The 18,433-nt window shown below is 48.7% G+C and overlaps 1 protein-coding gene across 9 annotated transcripts in view; it reads right to left on the minus strand.

Annotated features, from left to right (window-relative positions):
* The window catches only part of FRMD4A (FERM domain containing 4A), a 331,019-nt gene that overhangs the window by 178,790 nt on the left and 133,796 nt on the right, over positions 1 to 18,433 (minus strand). For all 9 annotated transcript variants that reach the window (XM_047864925.1, XM_047864923.1, XM_047864920.1 and 6 more), the window contains exon 2: positions 7,239 to 7,304. In XM_047864925.1, coding sequence (XP_047720881.1) covers positions 7,239 to 7,304 — 66 coding nt within the window. The remainder of the gene's footprint in view (positions 1 to 7,238; positions 7,305 to 18,433) is intronic.

The raw sequence follows: 18,433 nt of genomic DNA on the forward strand, positions 1-18,433 counted from the left end.
CTCTTGGCAACACGTGCTTTGGGGGAATTCCTGGTTTGCTTGGTAGAAAACCGTCCCTTGCATTTTTTTTTTTTTTTTAACAGAAGAACATCCTTAACCACAGACGGAGCTGAGAATGCAGTGTGAGGGTGTGTACGTGGGGGTGTGCACACACGTAGAGAACCCAAGTCTGTTTGTCTGTTCTTTGCAGCACTAGTAGGGTACCAGACGTTGTATGGTTTTTTTTTAAGCTCATTATAGGCCGGGAAATTTCCTTTACCCTCTATGCTGCTTTACCCAGGGCCTGTATTAACTTACTCAGCTTCTAAGCGGGAATATCACCAGCGTGACTTGTCAGGAGAAAAATGATGAGAAGGTTTAACTCACTGCTGCTTGTCCCTTCCACACCTGATACCCCGAGGCTGATGCCTGATGTGGAAATCCTGGACTGCATGTGTCACACACTCAGATCTCCACCAGACAGACTAGGAACTTAGCTCACAGAAATGAAACGACCCGGGGAAGCCCATCTTCGGTTCTAGACTTGGGATGGGGGCTGAAGCCTTTAATTCTAGTTGTTTCTACACTTGATCTTAGGCAAAAGGCCGAGAAGCGATAATTCCAGTTGTTTCTGATGCCGGTGCTGGGGGCCAGCATAGCGGCCACATTACAGGTGAACCATACCGTGTCCCAGGTCTGTATTATATAGACTTCTCACAGCGCAATGAAATGAAAACAGGATGTAGCATCAGAAGAGCTGTGCTCAAGCTGTATGCATGACTACATGACCTCAAGTGAATTAATTAACCTTCCTGAATTTCTGTTTCCTTATTAGCTGAGTTAGTGCCGGCCTCACACCGTCAGCGTAGGGGCGTCTGGGTGGCTTGGTCGGTTAAGCGTCTGACTTCAGCTCAGGTCATGATCTCGCCGTTCGTGAGTTCGAGCCCGATGTCTCCCTCTCTCTCTGCCCGCCCCCACTGACACTCTATCGCGCTCTCTCTCTCAAAAATAAACATTAAAAAAATCAATACACAGTCAATATAAAAATTAAATGAGATGTGCCCCAGTGATACCCCAAAAGGAACTGTAAAATGTGCTCGTTCCTGGGGGGGGGGCATCCAGTATGAAATCTGGGCAGCCCTAAACAATTTGATTGTGCCCACAATCTTCTCTCTAATGATCTTCTCTATCCACCAGAAATACCATGTCAGCCACAAATGTGAAGCCAGTATGAAATAAGATTTTTTTTAGGAGTCCTATTAAACAAGGTTTGATTAACTTTAATTACATATTTTCTCTAACCTAATTAAGATACCCCCAAGTAGTTCATTTTTTTTTAATGTTTATTTATTTTTGAGAGAGAGAGCAAGTGGGGGAGGGGCAGAGAGAGAGGGAGACACAGAATCCAAAGCAGACTCCAGGCTCCGAGCTGTCAGCACAGAGCCTGACGCGGGGCTCAAACCCGTGAACCGTGAGATCGTAACCTGAACTGAAGTCAGATGCTTCACCGAATGAGCCACCCAGGCGCCCCCCAAATAGTTCATTTTCAACATGGAATCATCAATATAAAAATCATTGATAAGATTTTTTCACTTTTTTCCTTTGGTTTCCACACGAAGCCTTCCAAATCTGGTGTGTATCTTACACCACATCTCGGTTTGGGCCGCCCACATTTCGAACACTGCCATTTCACTACACAGTACAGCTTTAGATCCTTCCTGATGTTTCTGTCCCACCAGCTTTCTCAGAACTGGGGACACCGTGTAATGGACAACCAGAACCCAGCTACTATCTTTCATTCTCCTGGAAAAACAACAACAACAACAACAACAACAACAACAACAACAACAACGGGCTCCACTTCTCAGAGTCACAGGACACTCTGTTCCTCTATTTTAACAGAAGTGGATGGTCAGCAAAGTGCCGCCCAAGGCTCCCGAGAGACTGGGTCAGAGGGAGAGACACGGCAATCCTGGAATGCCACCTGACATCCCGGGGCAGCTTCCTGAACAGAACACAAAGAGGGGTTCACGGCAGCAGGGTCGTGGGGCTGGAGAGGAATCCGATTCGTAAAGCTCTACCATCCGAGGGAAGAATTGCAGCCAACAGGGCATAACTTCGACTCGTCTACAGCGCCGGGCACAGCCCAGAGACAAGTACAAGGCATGTGTCTGTTGTTCTTGTCCCGGCCTGCCTCCCTGTAGGACAGGCGGCCGCGTCATGTCCTAAGCCTCAGGAGAACCTAATAAGGCACGGCCACACCTCAGCCATTCCAATCTAGTGAAAATCTATTCTATTTTTAAGAAACCAAGAGAAAGAATCCGGAATCTTCCTTATTAACTGCTTCCAGTCCCCCAACTATTGACCCTCACTGTCAGGAAATTCTCCTGGGTCTTATTTAAATGATTCTCGCTAAGGCTAAAGCACAGTTCCCTTTCTTTGCTTTCAAAATGCTCCCCTATCTAGGCAGAATAAAAAAATGAAGAAAGTAATTTTAAAGGAATAACCACCTGGAGATAGGATTTGAGAATGTTACTTTAATACAAAACACTCGTGACGCCCTCTCATCTGGCCACAGAAGGATCAGGAAGAGGCTGACAGACATACTTGAGGGAGGCCTCCCTCATTCTGACGCAGGCTTTTCCGACTACATTTCTAACTGGTTGAAACAATTCTGGCTGACAGAGCAAATGACAGGGTCTCCAGGTTGGACGGGAGGGTGATCTGGCTGGAAACCTGTCACACAACGACGACCAAGGTTGGAGGCTTGGCTTTGTCTCTTGAAAGCCCACATCATCGTTCCGGCTGTCCTTAAGTGGAATTTAAGGACTTACGGAGTCACACGGTAATGCTGTGGGGGCCGCTGGCCGTGGATTTCAAGATGCACCTTTCAAACATTAAATCCGAGCGTGTGCACTCCAGACCTTTGCCCTTTCGCCTGTACGGGTACTGAGGGATTTACTCAGGGCAATCAGGGATTTGGCAGCACAGATTCTGCTCAGTAATCCCAAAAGGGCTTTATTTCTTTTATTTATTTATTTTTAACGTTTTATTTATTTTTGAGACAGAGAGAGACAGAGCATGAACGGGGGAGGGGCAGAGAGAGAGGGAGACACAGAATCCGAAGCAGGCTCCAGGCTCCGAGCCATCAGCACAGAGCCCGACGCGGGGCTCGAACTCGCGGACTGTGAGATCATGACCTGAGCCAAAGTCGGACACTCAACCGACTGAGCCACCCAGGCGCCCCCCAAAAGGGCTTTAGAAAAAGCATTAAATGTTGGGATTATGGCCATTTTGTTATAACCCAAAGAAGGGAAATGCTATCGTCACAGGGGCCAGGTCCATACCGCTGCAGGAAATGATCTGTGAGGGTGCCCGGTTATCAGAATCCTTCTGGTCGGAGGCAGGTCTTGTTTGTTGTTGGTCCCACGTCGTTTAATGCTTCTCTTGTGCCGTCAAAGTTCTGTGAGATGTAGCCTTCGTGCGTCTCTAACTCTAACAGCGGCTGAAAAACCAGACCTCCCATCTCTGCCGCTACCTACTGATCTTATTCGACCAGCCGCTCTTGTGTAAACCTGCACATGCTTCCCCGTGGGGGATAAACATTTCCCCCACACCTGCCTCTCCATCTAACAGACCCTGGAGGGTACACGTCGTCGGCAACACTCGCCCCTCCCCAGCCCCGCAACTCCAGGTCACAAGACTGAGAAGGGCCATTTCCTCATCTGAGCCTTGTCACAAACACTCTGAAACTGGTCTTCAAACCAACAACACCAAACCCTTCGGCCCTCAATGTACTTGGGTGACTGAAGTATAAAGGAATCTGGAAGGGCATCACTCTGTGGAGTTAGCAATATCAAAAAGAGAATTATGGGATCCAAGCGTTTTATTCTGCCAAAAACTTAGCGTGGGTCCAAACGAACTCAACAATACGGGATTCCCTTTAGAAAGGATTTTGTCAAAAGAACATAACCCTGAGCAAGAGAACTTCGTGGAAGAGAAAGAAAAGTCATATTTAACTTGGTGTTTGCCCACTTCCTTTTTTTTTTTTTTTATGTATAGTTTTTTTGTGTGTGTGCTAAACTAAATCCTCTGCTAAGCCATTGGTTCCATGCCAAAAAGTCCTTTGGGGAAATAATACCAGGGCATTTTAGGATTAGCCCATTCTTTCATTCCACAAGGATCTGTTCAGTGGCATTTCTGCCGGGTGCTGGGGATACACAGCGATCTTGACACGGACTCAGCCCTCAAACTGTGGGTGGCTCTGGGCAACAGAGTAAACAGGCAGTGACCGCGAGCTGTGACTCGGAATTGTGGCAGTGCTCGAAGAGGGGACCCACAGGGGAGGAGACACAGCCAAGAACAAGACTTGGGGGGGGGCAGGGGGTAGGGCCAAGAGGTTGGGGGAAAAGTATCTTCTAAGCCATGAACTGGAGGCTTAACAGAAACCAGCAGGACACAGGGGTGCAGGCGTGGGAGGGAGAGTTCTAGCAAGAGGAAGTAACATGTGACGTGTGTTCCCAAGGGGACAGGCAGAGTGTGACTTCTCACCATCTGGATTGTGAAGGGCTCAGGATGGCCCTTCCTAAACTGTGCACAGCAGTAACTAAATATCTTTTCTGTGACTCAAGTTCACTTCCAGTGCCCTGGTTTACATCCTCCCAGGGCAGGCTGGCCAACAGATCATAACTTCACTGCCACTTGAGGCCTCATTTCCTGTTTCAGACAGTGGCTGTTTTCCACACCTCTACACGCTGATTAAAAAAAAAAAAAAAAAGCATCTAAAAAACACAAGGCCACTCCCCTACAAATTCTTCATGCTGATTCTTTACAGTTGAAAGCTCCAAATACTTCGTTAGTGATTTTGCTAACGGAGGAGATCTAACTCACTTTACACTTCCTGTATGCTGGCTCACCTCACCCCCCACATCCAAACCACAAGTCTGACTCTTAATAAGGCCATAAATCTTGGAATCTAGCCTAGGACATAATCCCAAACACGGGACAGCTCTATACACACGGGTAAATCAATGATGGCATTTGCCGGTAACAGCGGAAAAACCATAAAACAAACAAACAGAAAACCTTAAACGTACCCAAATGAGTGAACGGTTAGATAATGATGGTATATCCATTTCTGGAATTTCTGTTATTAACAAAGATGAAAACTTATAGCAACCTGGAAAATGCCAGTGAAAGACGTTAGGTGGAAAAATAAAATATACAGAACTACACACACAATGATGACAACCTTGCAAGAAACAGAACTACAAAAAATGCTGGAAAGGAATTTGCTGAAATGAGACTAATAGGGGAATTAGTGTGCGGTGATTATGAGCTTTTTCCTATTTTCTATGTTTCTTACATTGCGTTTGTAATGCCTCTATAATTTAAATCTAATTAAAAGTATTAATTCCTTGGGGCGTCGGAGTGGCTCAGTTGGTTGAGTGTCCTACTTCAGCTCAGGTCATGATCTCACAGCTTGTGGGTTCGAGCCCCGCGTCAGGCTCTGTGCTGACAGCTCAGAGCCTGGAGCCTGCTTCGGATTCTGTCTCCCTCTCTCTGCCCCTCTCCCAGTCGCGCTCTGTCTCAGTCTCTCAAAATTGAATAAATGTTAAAAAAAAAAAAAACGGTATTAGGGGCACCTGAGTGGCTCAGTCGGTTGAGCCTCCGACTTCAGCTCAGGTCATGATCTCATAGTTCACGGGTTCAAGCCCCGCATGGGGCTCTGTGCTGCCAGCTCAGAGCCTGGAGCCTGCTTCGGATTCTGTGTCTCCCTCTCTCTCTGCCCCTCCCCTGTTCACATTCTGTCTGTCTCTCTCTTTCTCTCAAAAATAAATAAATATCAAAAAAAGATTTTTTTTAAGGCATTAATTCCTTTAAGTTAGCAACTGGAACATTTCCAAATCCAAGCGGGATGTACGAGGGAGCATGAGGTAAGGGTATTTGTACGTGAATCTTCCATTGCAACAGAACCAGTTCCCACAGTGGACGGGCATGCAGGTACCATTTCAACGTACTGACGAACTACAGCTTATTTGGCAAAACGTTCTGGGTAATGAGGAGCACTGCCCTGAGAGTCTGACAGACATTTGAGAATGTCGAGTGCATACAGTGATAAAAGTTGGGAGTCGAACAACAGATGTAAGTTCTTTAAATCAAGTTGGGCAGCTTCACGAGTCTTTAGGGTTCTCAGTGAAACAGTGATTTTTTTTTTTTTTCAACAGTAAGCTTAACAAGACCGGGGTCTCTGATTCTAATACTGCTCTGACTTCTTGGACCCTGATGTGTGCTCAGTTTGGAGATGGAGTGATTGATTTCCTGCGGGTCAAGGGACACGTAGATGTTCCAGGGTGATGTTATGTTGACCCACGGGAGGGAGGTGAGTTGGCCCTTGGAGGGAAGACAGAGCCAGGAGAATGCTCCTCTTCCCCCACACCTACAAAAGCTTAACTCGAAAACAGCCAATGGTTCCCTATCCCTCTCTGAGCAGGGAAGACGACCAAATCTGTTTTAGCGGCCGCGAGACTTATTTGTGTTATATTACAGCGAACTCCTTCAAGTACAAACAGCTAATGGCAGTTGTGGAATTTCCTTTTCTAGAGACGTGCAACAGGAGGTCAGATATACATCTGGCCTTGAATGCCTAAGGCGCGGTGTACAAAGAAAGAAACAGAACGAACGAAAATAACACTCACACACAAAAATACCATGGCGCGCCATCCCTCTCTCAGACACTCTGAGATACCGATTTAAAACCCGTTTATAAATGGATGACGGGCATCTGGGGCGCCTGGGTGGCTCAGTCGGTTGAGCGTCTGACTTCGGCTCAGGTCATGATCTCGCGGTTCGTGAGTTCAAGCCCCGCGTCGGGCTCTGTGCTGACAGCTGGGGGCCCGGAGCCTGTTTCGGATTCTGTGTCTCCCTCTCTCTGACCCTCCCCCGTTCATGCTGTGTCTCTCTCTGTCTCAAAAATAAATAAACGTTAAAAAAAACAAAAAAACAAATGGGTGACGGGCATCGAGGAGGGCACTCATTACGATGAGCACTGGGTGTCGCATATAAGCGACGAACCACGGGAATCTCGTCCCGAAGCCAAGAGCACACTGTACATGCTGTGTGTTAGCAAACATGACAATAAATTGTGTTAAAAACTAAAATAAAACCCGTTTACATATTCCCCCACCCATCGGCTGAATCGGAGACTGAACCACATCAGCCCCGGAAGAAGTTCAGAACGTTGGCCAAGAGCCACTTACCTGTACTAAGAGTTCCAGCTTCCTGTCATCCAGAAGATGTACTTGACATCGACGGCCCTCCGTCATCTACGAAGAAAGACAAACGATGGTCACTGAGAGTCTAACAGCCTGACAGATGGTTAACAGGCGCCCTATGCTGGACCACACCAGGCACAGCGCTCTGGGCCAATCTCGCTGAAGTGGCAGGAGGGGTTCCTTCCTTCCTTCCCTCCTTCCTTTAAAATCACTCAGGGAGCACTTTCTATGTGCCAGGCACTATCCTGGGAGCTGGGTGTCCAAGAGCACCCAAGACAAGGTCCCTGCCCTCATGGAGCTTACGTTCTTACGGGGGAGATATAAAATAAATTAGCAAATACATTCATAACCTGATACCAGGTGGTGAGAAGTGTTCCGTGCTTTAATCATTCTTCCGTTCAGTAACTGTATCACCACGCGTCAGGGGCAGATTTCAGTACCCCGTCTCTGCCACCTCTCCTGTCCCCCCGACAGTCCCCCTTACCGAGCACACGGGAGCAGACGACCACCCCGCGCGCAACTGCCTTTGATGTCTGTGAAGCTTCTTTCTCCACAGGATAATCGTTTAGTACCCTAGTCCCTACACTGCTTTCACCTGTGATAGAAGAACGTGGGAGGCTAAATGCTCACAGCTAAGCCTGACCCCCGACCCTTGTGCCTTTCACAACTATCACCACCGGCCCTGTAACAGAAAGAGCATCCAGGCAAGCAAGAGGAGACCCACGCCGGGTCCTGGCCCCCCGGGTCCATTCGTCTCTGCAGCCCCGTCTCCTATACAAAAGCGACTGGGCTGGTACCAATGGAGTGCCACCAGAGCTTTAATAACTGGCTTTCTGGAAGGAAGAAGCCTTAATTTGTAGCATCTGCTAGAGCCCTGGCATCCCTCTCAAAGGAAATCCTTTGAAGAATGAGGCTCCTTCTAGATGTCAGCGGGCCACCGTTCTAACCAAAACTTATCTCTCTGCACTCCAGATATCTTCACGGTGTCTGATCTCCAGTTACTGTCCACACGACAACACGGATGGTATTTCCCACACATGCAATAGACTTAAATAATTCCAGGAGCACGGATGGTAGTGAAGTCTGGTCAAATAACAGGAAACTTCCCATCCATTAGCGACGGGTTTTGAGTATTTATTACCTTTGTTTTTAATATAACATACTTGACTCTAAATTTATATAATTTAATGTCAATAATGGCTATGTTTTACCCCTGGCACGCAGAATTCCCGGAAACGTACCTACTGGCTATTACAATGGGTAAGAGCAAGTTCCAACACTGCTGTCTGGACCAGAAGACCCAGAAGGGTCCTTCCAAGCCCTCGTATTTGTATACGACTCTGCAGCCCCTGCTGAAGCCACCTTCTTTTTGCCCAGTGAGCAGCCGCTTCATGCAAACCCAAGGGCAGGCCTGGCCTTATCTCCCCGCACAGCCATCGTGGTCCCTTCTCAAGAGTGCTTTCTCCAGGAAAGATGGGAGAGATAGCATCTTCTGGCTCAACAGGGATTATTCTCTAACCATCAGCATGTCCCAAACTGGTTTGTACTCCCATGAGAAAAGTCTCCTTTGCCAGAAGGAGGGTGACTTCCTCACCCACCAAGCTACCATCAAGTCAGATTTCCTTAGTTATGGGATCTTAACCAAAACAACAGGCTCTGCCTGCATGGGACCCAAATAAAGTCTCTCGAATGGGAGTTACAGTAATGACTCAGCAGTCCCCAGCTCTTAGAAAAATCATCACGAGAAATTTCACACGTCCATAAGCACTCCAACAGAGGTTAAAGGACGGTACAAACGGAGGAGAACTGCAGTCCAGAGGTTTGCCATTTTGCACATAAAAGCCAAAGCAGGCAGCCATGGGCATGAGGTGGCTCTGTGAAAAGTCCTTATTCGTTCTTGGAACTCTTAACGTTAGGTGTTAATCGCCTTAAAAGGAGAATGGGCTCCAATCCCATTAGAAACCACAAACTGCACACAGTAGGCATCCCAGCTGCCTGACTTCATTTTAAAAAACCCATTAGCTTCAAAAAATAGACAAATGGGACTACATCATAATAAAAAGCCTCTGCCCAGCAAAGGAAACCATCAACCAAATGAAAAGTCAACCTGCTGAATGGAAGACAATTACTTGCCAGTCACATATCTGGCAAGGTGTTAATATATAAAGAACTCTTAGGACTCAGCAGCAAAACTGCAAACAATCCTATTAGAAAATGGGCAGACGGTCTGAAGGGGCATTTTTCCAAAGAAGACCTACACATGGCCAGCAGACACATGGTAAGATGCCCAACATCACTCATCGTCAGTGAAATACAAATCACAACTGCAGTGAGACACCCCTCACACCTGTTAGAGTGACTAGTATCAAAAAGACAAGAAACAACAAGTGTTGATGACGATGTAGAGAAGAGGGAACCTTCGTGGATGGCTGGTGGGAACGCAGGCTGGTGCAGCCCCTGTGGAAAACGGTATGGAGGTTCCTCAAAAAATTAAAAATAGAACTACCCCACGATACTGTCATTCCACTTCTGGGTATTTATCCAGAGAAGATGAGAACATGAATTCGAGAAGATAAATGTATCCCCCTTTTCCCTGCATCATTATTTACAGCAGAGAAGGCACAGAAGCAACCTACGTGTCCACTGGTGGATAAATGGATAAAGAACACGTGGTACGTATATTCAGCGGAGTATCGTTCAGCTAGAAGAAAGAAGGAAATCTTGCCATTTGTGACAATACGGATGGACATTGAGGGCATCAGGCTAAGTGAAATAAGTCGGAGAAAGACAAATGACCTCACTTATATTTGGAATTTACACAAACAAAAAAAGAAACAAATTCATGAACACAGAGAACCTACTGGTAGTTGTAGAGCTGGGGGGGGGAGGGGTGTCAGGAGGTTGGGGGAATTGGTGAAGTGGGTCCAAATGTCAAAAGGTACAAAGTCCCAGCAATTCAGTTCTTAATAGAAAGAACCCAAGGTTAACACAGAGGAGGTTCAAGGAAGAAAAAGTGCACAACCATCCAGGACATTATTTTGAAATTCCTTTAAAGACATTATAGGCTTCAGAAAATTCTCTGAAGGGTGGGGGACACAGGAGAATTTTTATAAAGGAAACCTGCCTGTCCCTATAGAACCTTCAGAACACAAAGTGTGTTTTTAATGGTTATTTATTTTTCAGAGAGAGAAAGAGAGCAGGGGAGGGGCAGAGGGATAGGGAGACAGAGAATCCCAAGCAGGCCCCTTGCTGTCAACACCGAGCCCGATGTGGGGGCTCGAACTCATAAACTGTGCGATCGTGACTTGAGCTGAAACCAAGAGTCAGATGCTCAGCCAACTGAGCTAGCCAGGTGTCCCTAAAACACAACGTTTGGAGCTTTGTTTTATCATAAAAGCATTCTTGACCTTCTTATCCACATTTCAACAAAATTGATACAAACAAAGGGAAATTGGAATCGCCAAGATATCAAATAAAGGTGTGTTTTTTGTTTGTTTTCTTTCTTGTTTTTTAGAGAGAGAGAGAAAGCACAAGCACGGGAGAGGTGCAAAGGGAAAGGGAGGGAGAGAATCTTCAGTAGGCTCCACGCACAGCACGGAGCCCCACGAGGGGCTCGATCCCACAACCCTGGGATCATGACCTGAAAAGAAATCAAGACTCAGATAGATGCTCACCTGACTGAGCCACCCAGGCTCCCCTCAAATGAAGGTCTAACTGCAACACCAAAGAGGCCGTATACCATTTTCTCAGAATTATTTCGAAGCACGCAAAGTGTGACGTGACACTGAGCTCACACCCACACATAAAAGTTTTACTGTGCGGCTCTCATTCTCATCTGAAAGATAAAATCCTCATTCCGTCAAAGAATCTCACCTTATCTGCTCAGCAGTTGAAGGAATTAACTATCCCTGGAGAGGTGACGCTCTAACTGAATTTTTCCAAATTCATTCTTCTCTTCCAAAGAGCCTCCGTTTTCAGGCCTGGGGAATTTATGACCACGCACCCTGGGTCATCAGGGAATTTACACGCTGCCTCCCTTTGGGAAGGCAAAATGTCCCTGGGCGGTAGGGGCCAGGGGGAAACGCAGCCCAGAGAACTGAGTCCAAACAGAAACCCAACTTTGAATCATCATGGTTTTGAAAGTATGCCTGTCTTTTGATGGCACTGATGGGGCTTTTTTTTTTTTTTTTTCCTCAAAAGGGGGACGGTTTGTTGTTCCGGACTGAAGGAAGACGGGCCCGTCCTGCTCTCTTCAGTTCAGAAAAGGTTCACCATCCTGGGCGTGTGCGAGAAAGAGTGGACATCTGCAGCTTTGTCTGCCTTGCCAGGCCTACTCAAGTTTTCTTTTTGAAACTGAACAATTGTAAAATAATAGTGCTTTGCTTGTTTTCATTTTCAGCTGCTCAGACACAATTGGGAGCCTTGGCGTCCCTCTCAGAGGAAATCCTTTCGGACAACACGGCTTCTTGTAGATGTCAGCTGGCCGCTACCCCAACATAAATCGTCTTGCCACAAATACAATTCTACACCAAGCAGAGGCCTGCCAAATGCACCGTGATGCTCAAGGATATATAGAAAAGCGTGACTTTGGAAGCCGGTGTCCACGCTGTTGATCCAACTCCGCGGTTAAGACACACACGGAATCAGGAAGACTGTGCATAAACAGAGACGTGCGTTTACGACGCCAGCTTAGGTGAGCAGAGCCGAAAATGAAACAGTATGTGTAGTTTAAAGGCAGCCTATAAAATCATCGCGCATGTGGACAGGAATCGGGAGGCCAACATAAAAATAGTTGGTGTGCTAGGGTAATAGGCTTACGGGCAGTTTCCTCCCAAACCATCCAAATATGACTGACTTTTTCTTTCTTTCAGTTAAAACAAATGTAAAAACAAGAAACTTTATCTAGAAAAACAAAATCACGGTGTTTGAGGTCAGCCAGAGGAAATGGATCCTGAGAAGCTTCTTTCTCAACGAATCGGTTCTAGATTGTCTGTGTTTTTTAACGTATCGAATCACATTCATGAGTTTACAAATGAGAATTGTAATGGTCACACGGGTGGGTCGGAATACTGAAGACGAACAACCCGATACATCCTCTCTCTGCAGGTGGAATTAAAAAAAATGGCGACCAGAAGTTACTAGGCTTCGCATTATGACTCTTTTCTCTACACATCACCTTTCCCTCTCACTCCCTCCTGCTCTCCCTCCTCCCTCTCCTGTTTTTGTTCTTGCCAAATAATTTACGCCCTATGGTACACACGAACGGAGGAAGCGCTCTGAAGAAATAACCCGAGTTCGGGGCGCCTGGGTGGCTCGGTCGGTTGAGCGTCGGACTTGGGCTCAGGTCATGATCTCGCGGTCTGTGAGTTCGAGCCCCCCGTCGGGCTCTGTGCTGAGCGCTCAGAGCCTGCAGCCTGTTTCCGATTCTGTGTCTCCCTCTTTCTCTACCTCTCCCCCGCTCATGCTCTCTTAATGTCTCAAAAATAAACATTAAAAAAAAAATTAAAGAGATAACCCGAGTTCCACTGTTTATGACATTTTCATAGAAACCTAATGCAGGTGTACAAATGGTTACAGGGGTCACTGATTCTGAGCTTGGAAATGCACGTGGCTTTCAAAAATAAAAACTAAAAAGCATTTCATTAGCATGTGTGACCATTACATTTCCTGAGGCACATTTATAGCGAGACTGTGATCCTGAGGCACCCGGCAGTGGGGTGAGGGCAGGGTGGGCACAGGGGAGGGGAGGCAGCATTCACAGCCGGCAAAAATACCTTTGAACCTTGCTTCCACACGCCCACTTGGTTGGTCTCTGGGCCCAGTAAGTTATCGTGTTGCGACTCCTATTCGTTTTAGAGACAGTGACTTTCTCAGGCAATAAAATGAGAAATATTAAAGAATCAGGGCGCCTGGTGGCTCAGTCTCTTAAGCCTCCGACTTCGGCTCAGGTCATGATCTCACAGTTCGTGGGTTCGAGCCCCATGTCGGGCTCTGTGCTGACAGCTTGGAGCCTGGAGCCTGCTTCCGATTCTGTGTCTCCCTCACTCTCTGCTCCTCCCCTGCTCATGCTCTGTGTCACTCTTTCTCAAAATGAATAAACATTAAAAAAAAAAAAGAAATATTAAAGACTCACTAGGATTGTATAAAGTGAAGAATTCACATTTCCAAAACATCTTCATTTAGGAAAGTTATCAATACTCCTACCCCCTCCAAAATCCTGAAATCCTATCCTTTAAAATTTTTATCATCATGTAGAAAATTCGGATTTCAAAAGCATGCAAGCCAAGGCCCCAACAGAGACAAGCCTCCTGTCCTAGCCTAGTCCGTTAGACCACAGAGCATCCCAAGGCTGCCACATGGGGGGGTGTGCTACCCAACACCTCACAATCCGCCCTTTGACCTGGGCCGGTCTGTGGCTCAGAAGGAAATTCCAGAGACATGACTACAATGTCCCAGCACAACTCACTGTTGGAGCGTCTGCTCTTGGGGTCAGCTCCACACGTCACATCCCTCCCTCGTTCTCCTGAGCGTTTCCTCTCGGACTGACGAAGCCCCAGCGACCCGGCTCAGGTGCCAGAAAGTCACAGGATCACAAAATCTCAACGATCCCAACACCGTCACCTCCAAGAGACGAACGAAGGCGATACTTTCACGGCGGCCTCGAGAAACGCAGCTCACCGCGAACACGCAGGCAGAAAGGACTTCAGGCAAATTAAAATTTGTGGAAAATACGCATACACTTGCTGATGCTCACACTTAACCTGTAGCATGGAAATGCCAGAGACAATTAATTGTTATAATGTAATATTATAATATCGTAACAGGCCTGGGGAGCCTCTGCCCATAATCTTTAAAGATTAAGGGTATTTTGCCCAGCTTTATCATCCATCATCTCCTCTCCCCCATCTCAAACCTACCTTTTCTGTCTTTACGTGGCATCATATTAAAATAACACAGCAGTGGAAGGAGACCCAAGGTGACAAACACCAGAAGTCTGATTCAGAGAGAATGACCTTGTCCCTGTTTTGCCCCCTGTCCTCTGGCAAACTGTTTCACCTCCGCCTTGACCACAAGGTGGACCGAAGAGAAAGACACACACAGGCGTGTCCTTGAGACTCTTGGCTGCAGAATCCAGTTGTGACCTCTAAAACCCAGATGAAAGTGATTAGCGAGGGGCTCTATTACAAACAAATTTACATGGCGATGCGACGGATTATGAAAGCTGAACTAGCCTTGCATTCTTCAAAGCTCAACCTCCCACACGTTTGCATTTGATGAGGGCACAAGCTGGTCCAATGCTTTGCCAGAGGACATCTGTAAAGCATGCTTTTTAAGAGTCTTATTTTTTCTTTAACGTTTATTTATTTTGAGAGAGAGAGCAAGCACGAGTGGGGCAGGGGCAGAGGGAGAGCAGAGAGGGTCTGAAGCAGGCTCTAAGTCGACAGCACAGAGCCTGACGTGGGGCTCGAACTCATGAACCGTGAGATCATGACCTGAGCCGAAGTCAGACACTTAACCGACTGAGCCCCAGGCGTCCCTGTAAAGCCTGTTTTAAGGCCACAGTTGCTCAGATCCTGCTTCTGCCTTCAGCAAAAGGAACGGGGTTTTCTCCGCGGGAAAACAAGTCATGGTGCTGTGGGGGCGCTTAGGGCTTGAGGGCAGCACAGGGCCGCTCGCTGCTCTGGGGTAGACGGTGCTAACCCGGACTCTGCCACCCAGAGGACCAGCGTCGCGTGTGATGGAGCCACAAGTCCTACAGGACAAGCCATCCCCATTCTCCCCAGGTGGTGCTGCAGGGCAGAGGCTCAGGAAGCACTAACGTTCTCTGGGTCTGACGTTTAGAAGACGAGGAAGTGGACCCAGACAGTTAAGCAGTAAGGGCAGACAGGAAGCTCCACTGCTGGGCTTGGTGATCCCGGTGAAGAGGAACTCTGACCCAGAGTGAAGCTGTGGGCTGTGGAGAAGGAGGGAGGGAGGAGGGAAGGAAGGAGGGAGGAAGGAGGGAGGAGGGAGGGAGGAGGGAAGGAGGGGGGGAAGGAGGGAGGGAAGGAGGGGGGAGGGAAGGAGGGAGGAGGGGAGGAGGGAGGGAAAGATGAAGGGGGGAGGGAAAGAGGGAGGGAGGGAGAGAGGAAAGGAGGGAGGGAAGGAAGGGAGAGGGAAAGAGGGAGGAGGGAAGGAGGGAGGAGGGAAGGAGGGAGGGAAAGAGGGAGGAGGGAAGGAGGGAGGGAAGGGGGGAGGAGGAAAAGAGGGAGGAGGGAAGGAGAGAGGAGGGAGGGAAGGAGGGAGGGAAGGAGGGAGGAGGGGAGGAGGGAAGGAAGGAGAGGGAAGGGAATGAGGGAGGGAAGGAGGGGGGAGGGAAAGAGGGAGGAGGGAAAGAGGGAGGAGGGAAGGAAGGGAAGAGGGAAGGGTACTCTTCCCACCTTCCAACAAAACACTGCAATTGGAGGACAAGCTATTGACGTGGAGGCCGGTACGTCGCAGACTTGGAAGGACAAGGTCCCGTTGGCACGACCGACGGGCCAGAGCGGGACAGACCATCCCCCTCGTCTGCCTGAGGCCTACCCCTCTGATAGACGGTCAGGAGGAGACGGACACCGGGAGCCCGGAATGCACGGGCCCCGCGGTTAGGCCCTGCACTGCAGGTCCCCAGCTGGCAAGCAGGGCGGAAAGCTGGCTTCGGTTACCTTCGGTGCAGGGGAGGCGTCCGGCGCCCCGGAGGGCAGCAGGCCTTTTTGCGTTCCCCTCCCACCGATGCCTCGAGAGCGGTAAGCGGACTGTCTGCAGGCTGGTGCTTTCTGCCAGACCCAGGGTCCCGGACGCCCCACGCACACACGGAGACTTGATCCTACCCGCCCTGGGCTGTGTGATTACTGCCATTCCTATTAGTATTTGCAGAAGGGGCGGGAAGGGTCCAGAGCCTACTCCCGACAGAGGAAAGGAGCTGGGGGTCCCGGGCTGAGCCAGCTGCCAAGACACCGCGATGACAAAGAGCCACGGTCACACTTACCAGTGACCCCTGGCTGGAGGGAGAGACAGACATTGGCTTTTGCTCATTCTTCCAGACCCAGCTCTGCGGACGCTCGTGCTTTGCCCTCGCCCACCCCGTCCAGCCGCTGCCCCAGGCCTGAGGCACCGTGTCCCCCCCCCCCCCCCGCCCCCCGTCACCCTGCCCGGTCTGCTCCCCGGGGCTCACGGAGGACGGGAGGCTGGCTCGGAGCCTGACTGCGTGGGTTTGTGTTTTATGCCGGCTTCACCACAGGCGAGCCAGGGGCGACCTGCTGCGTGTCACTGAACCAGCCCGTGTCTCATTCCCTCGATGTGACTGAGACAGTCATGGTGCCACCCCCGAGGGGCTGCTGTGAGGAATAACTAAGTTAATGCAGGTCATTCCTAACGCTTGGGGCGGAGGAGGCCCTCCATCAGTATGGCCTTTAGAAGTTTCCAGTAGGGAAATGCGAGGCCTCTCTGAGCAGGACACAGTGAACCTCCCCACCCAACTCCAGGATGGCCCAGGTGAGGCTGAGGCTTTCTGTCCACTCACACAAGAAGTTTGATACTCGGCAGTGTGGGTTAGGATACTGGCGTGGACAGCTGTCCCCTGCGCTGAGCAGAGCTCTGTGGCGGCCCTGGCTATATGTGGAGGGGACGCTTCATCCAGCCAGGGGCCCTGGATGGCCAGTCCTTCTCCCCAGCGGAAGCGTCTCCCACAGCGCTAGCTGGCAATCGCCAACGGGAGAGCTGACGTGAGGAACTCTGGAGTTGGCCTAAAAAAGGACATTCGGGAAAGTCAGCACACGACACGTGCATCAATACTGGCTGGACAACACACACCGCCAGGCCGCAGTCTGCAGCGTTCACGGAGGAGACGAAGGTTGTTGCACCTGTTCCTCTGGGCAGGTGCGGGGTGTTATTCTTACGCACCATTCCCAGCACAGGTGTCCATGCAGACGTCCTCTCTATGTGGCCGAGCGAGGTATTAACCCCGAAGAGACAAAAGATGCAAAGAAGCAGTAAGAACCTACCTACCCAGCTAACATCCCACCGTAAGTTAAGGACAGATGCCAAGAAAATCACAGGTGTTCTGTGTCATGCTGCATTTGGCTCTTGTATCTTAGTGGTGGAGTCTTGGGGTAGGATGGAGATGCTTCTCCCAAAGCAAGAGTCAAATAACTATACTTCTTTCACTTTGATGACCGTACTTAGAATCTTTACAGTAGAAAAGGAGGGCTGAGGAGTCAGACAGGGACCCCGGACACGAGGAAAACAGTTTTTAAAAGTTCGGAAAAACAACAACGAAAAGGTTGACTCTGTGGAGCTAAAAGGATGTAGAATGGATGCTTAACAAGTAACAATTTCATGACATAATAAAAATGAAATTGGAGTGGGGCGCCTGGGTGGCTCAGTCGGTTAAGCGTCCGACTTCAGCTCAGGTCACGATCTCGCGGTCCATGAGTTCGAGCCCCGCGTCGGGCTCTGGGCTGATGGCTCAGAGCCTGGAGCCTGCTTCCCATTCTGTGTCTCCCTCTCTCTCTGCCCCTCCCCCGTTCATGCTCTGTCTCTCTCTGTCTCAAAAAATAAATAAACGTTAAAAAAAAATTAAAAAAAATGAAATTGGAGGAAAGCATGAAGATGCAGACATCCAAAGAACACAACGTATCCACAAAGAGAACTCCCGAGATTTGGGTACAACATATACAATGTGTCAAGGGGGCGCAGGGCAACTTTATATCCTGTAAAAACAGGAGGAATATTTTCAGTGTGTCACAAACAGACAGAGCCGGAGAACCCAAGCTGACATGCGACAGAAGGAAAGCCTAAGAACAATCAAAGAGCCTTCAAAAATACGTTGAAAGCAAGACGAGGGGGGAAAGTGGTGTTTTCATTGTCTGCAGCCAATGGATTTTTGTTCCAAGACGAGCCGCTGAACGACTTACTACCCAGTTCTGGGTTCCTTTCAACCTTCTCAAGCAAGGAGGGAAATGGTGGGGCTAGCTAATACAACATAAACTAACTGCACCTCTGGCCCTGAAATAAATTCCACGTGGTTCATAAAGGTAATGTTAAAAATAGGTGATTTATTTACGAAGGCTTTCTGAGCATGAAAGCAATGCGTGAGCTCCAAGGGAAAAATGTATATATTAGACTAAAACACGTCATTTAAAAAAAGAGAAGTAATTTTT

The sequence above is a fragment of the Prionailurus viverrinus genome, chromosome B4, assembly GCF_022837055.1.
Source record: "Prionailurus viverrinus isolate Anna chromosome B4, UM_Priviv_1.0, whole genome shotgun sequence".
In the NCBI taxonomy this organism is placed as follows: domain Eukaryota; kingdom Metazoa; phylum Chordata; class Mammalia; order Carnivora; family Felidae; genus Prionailurus; species Prionailurus viverrinus.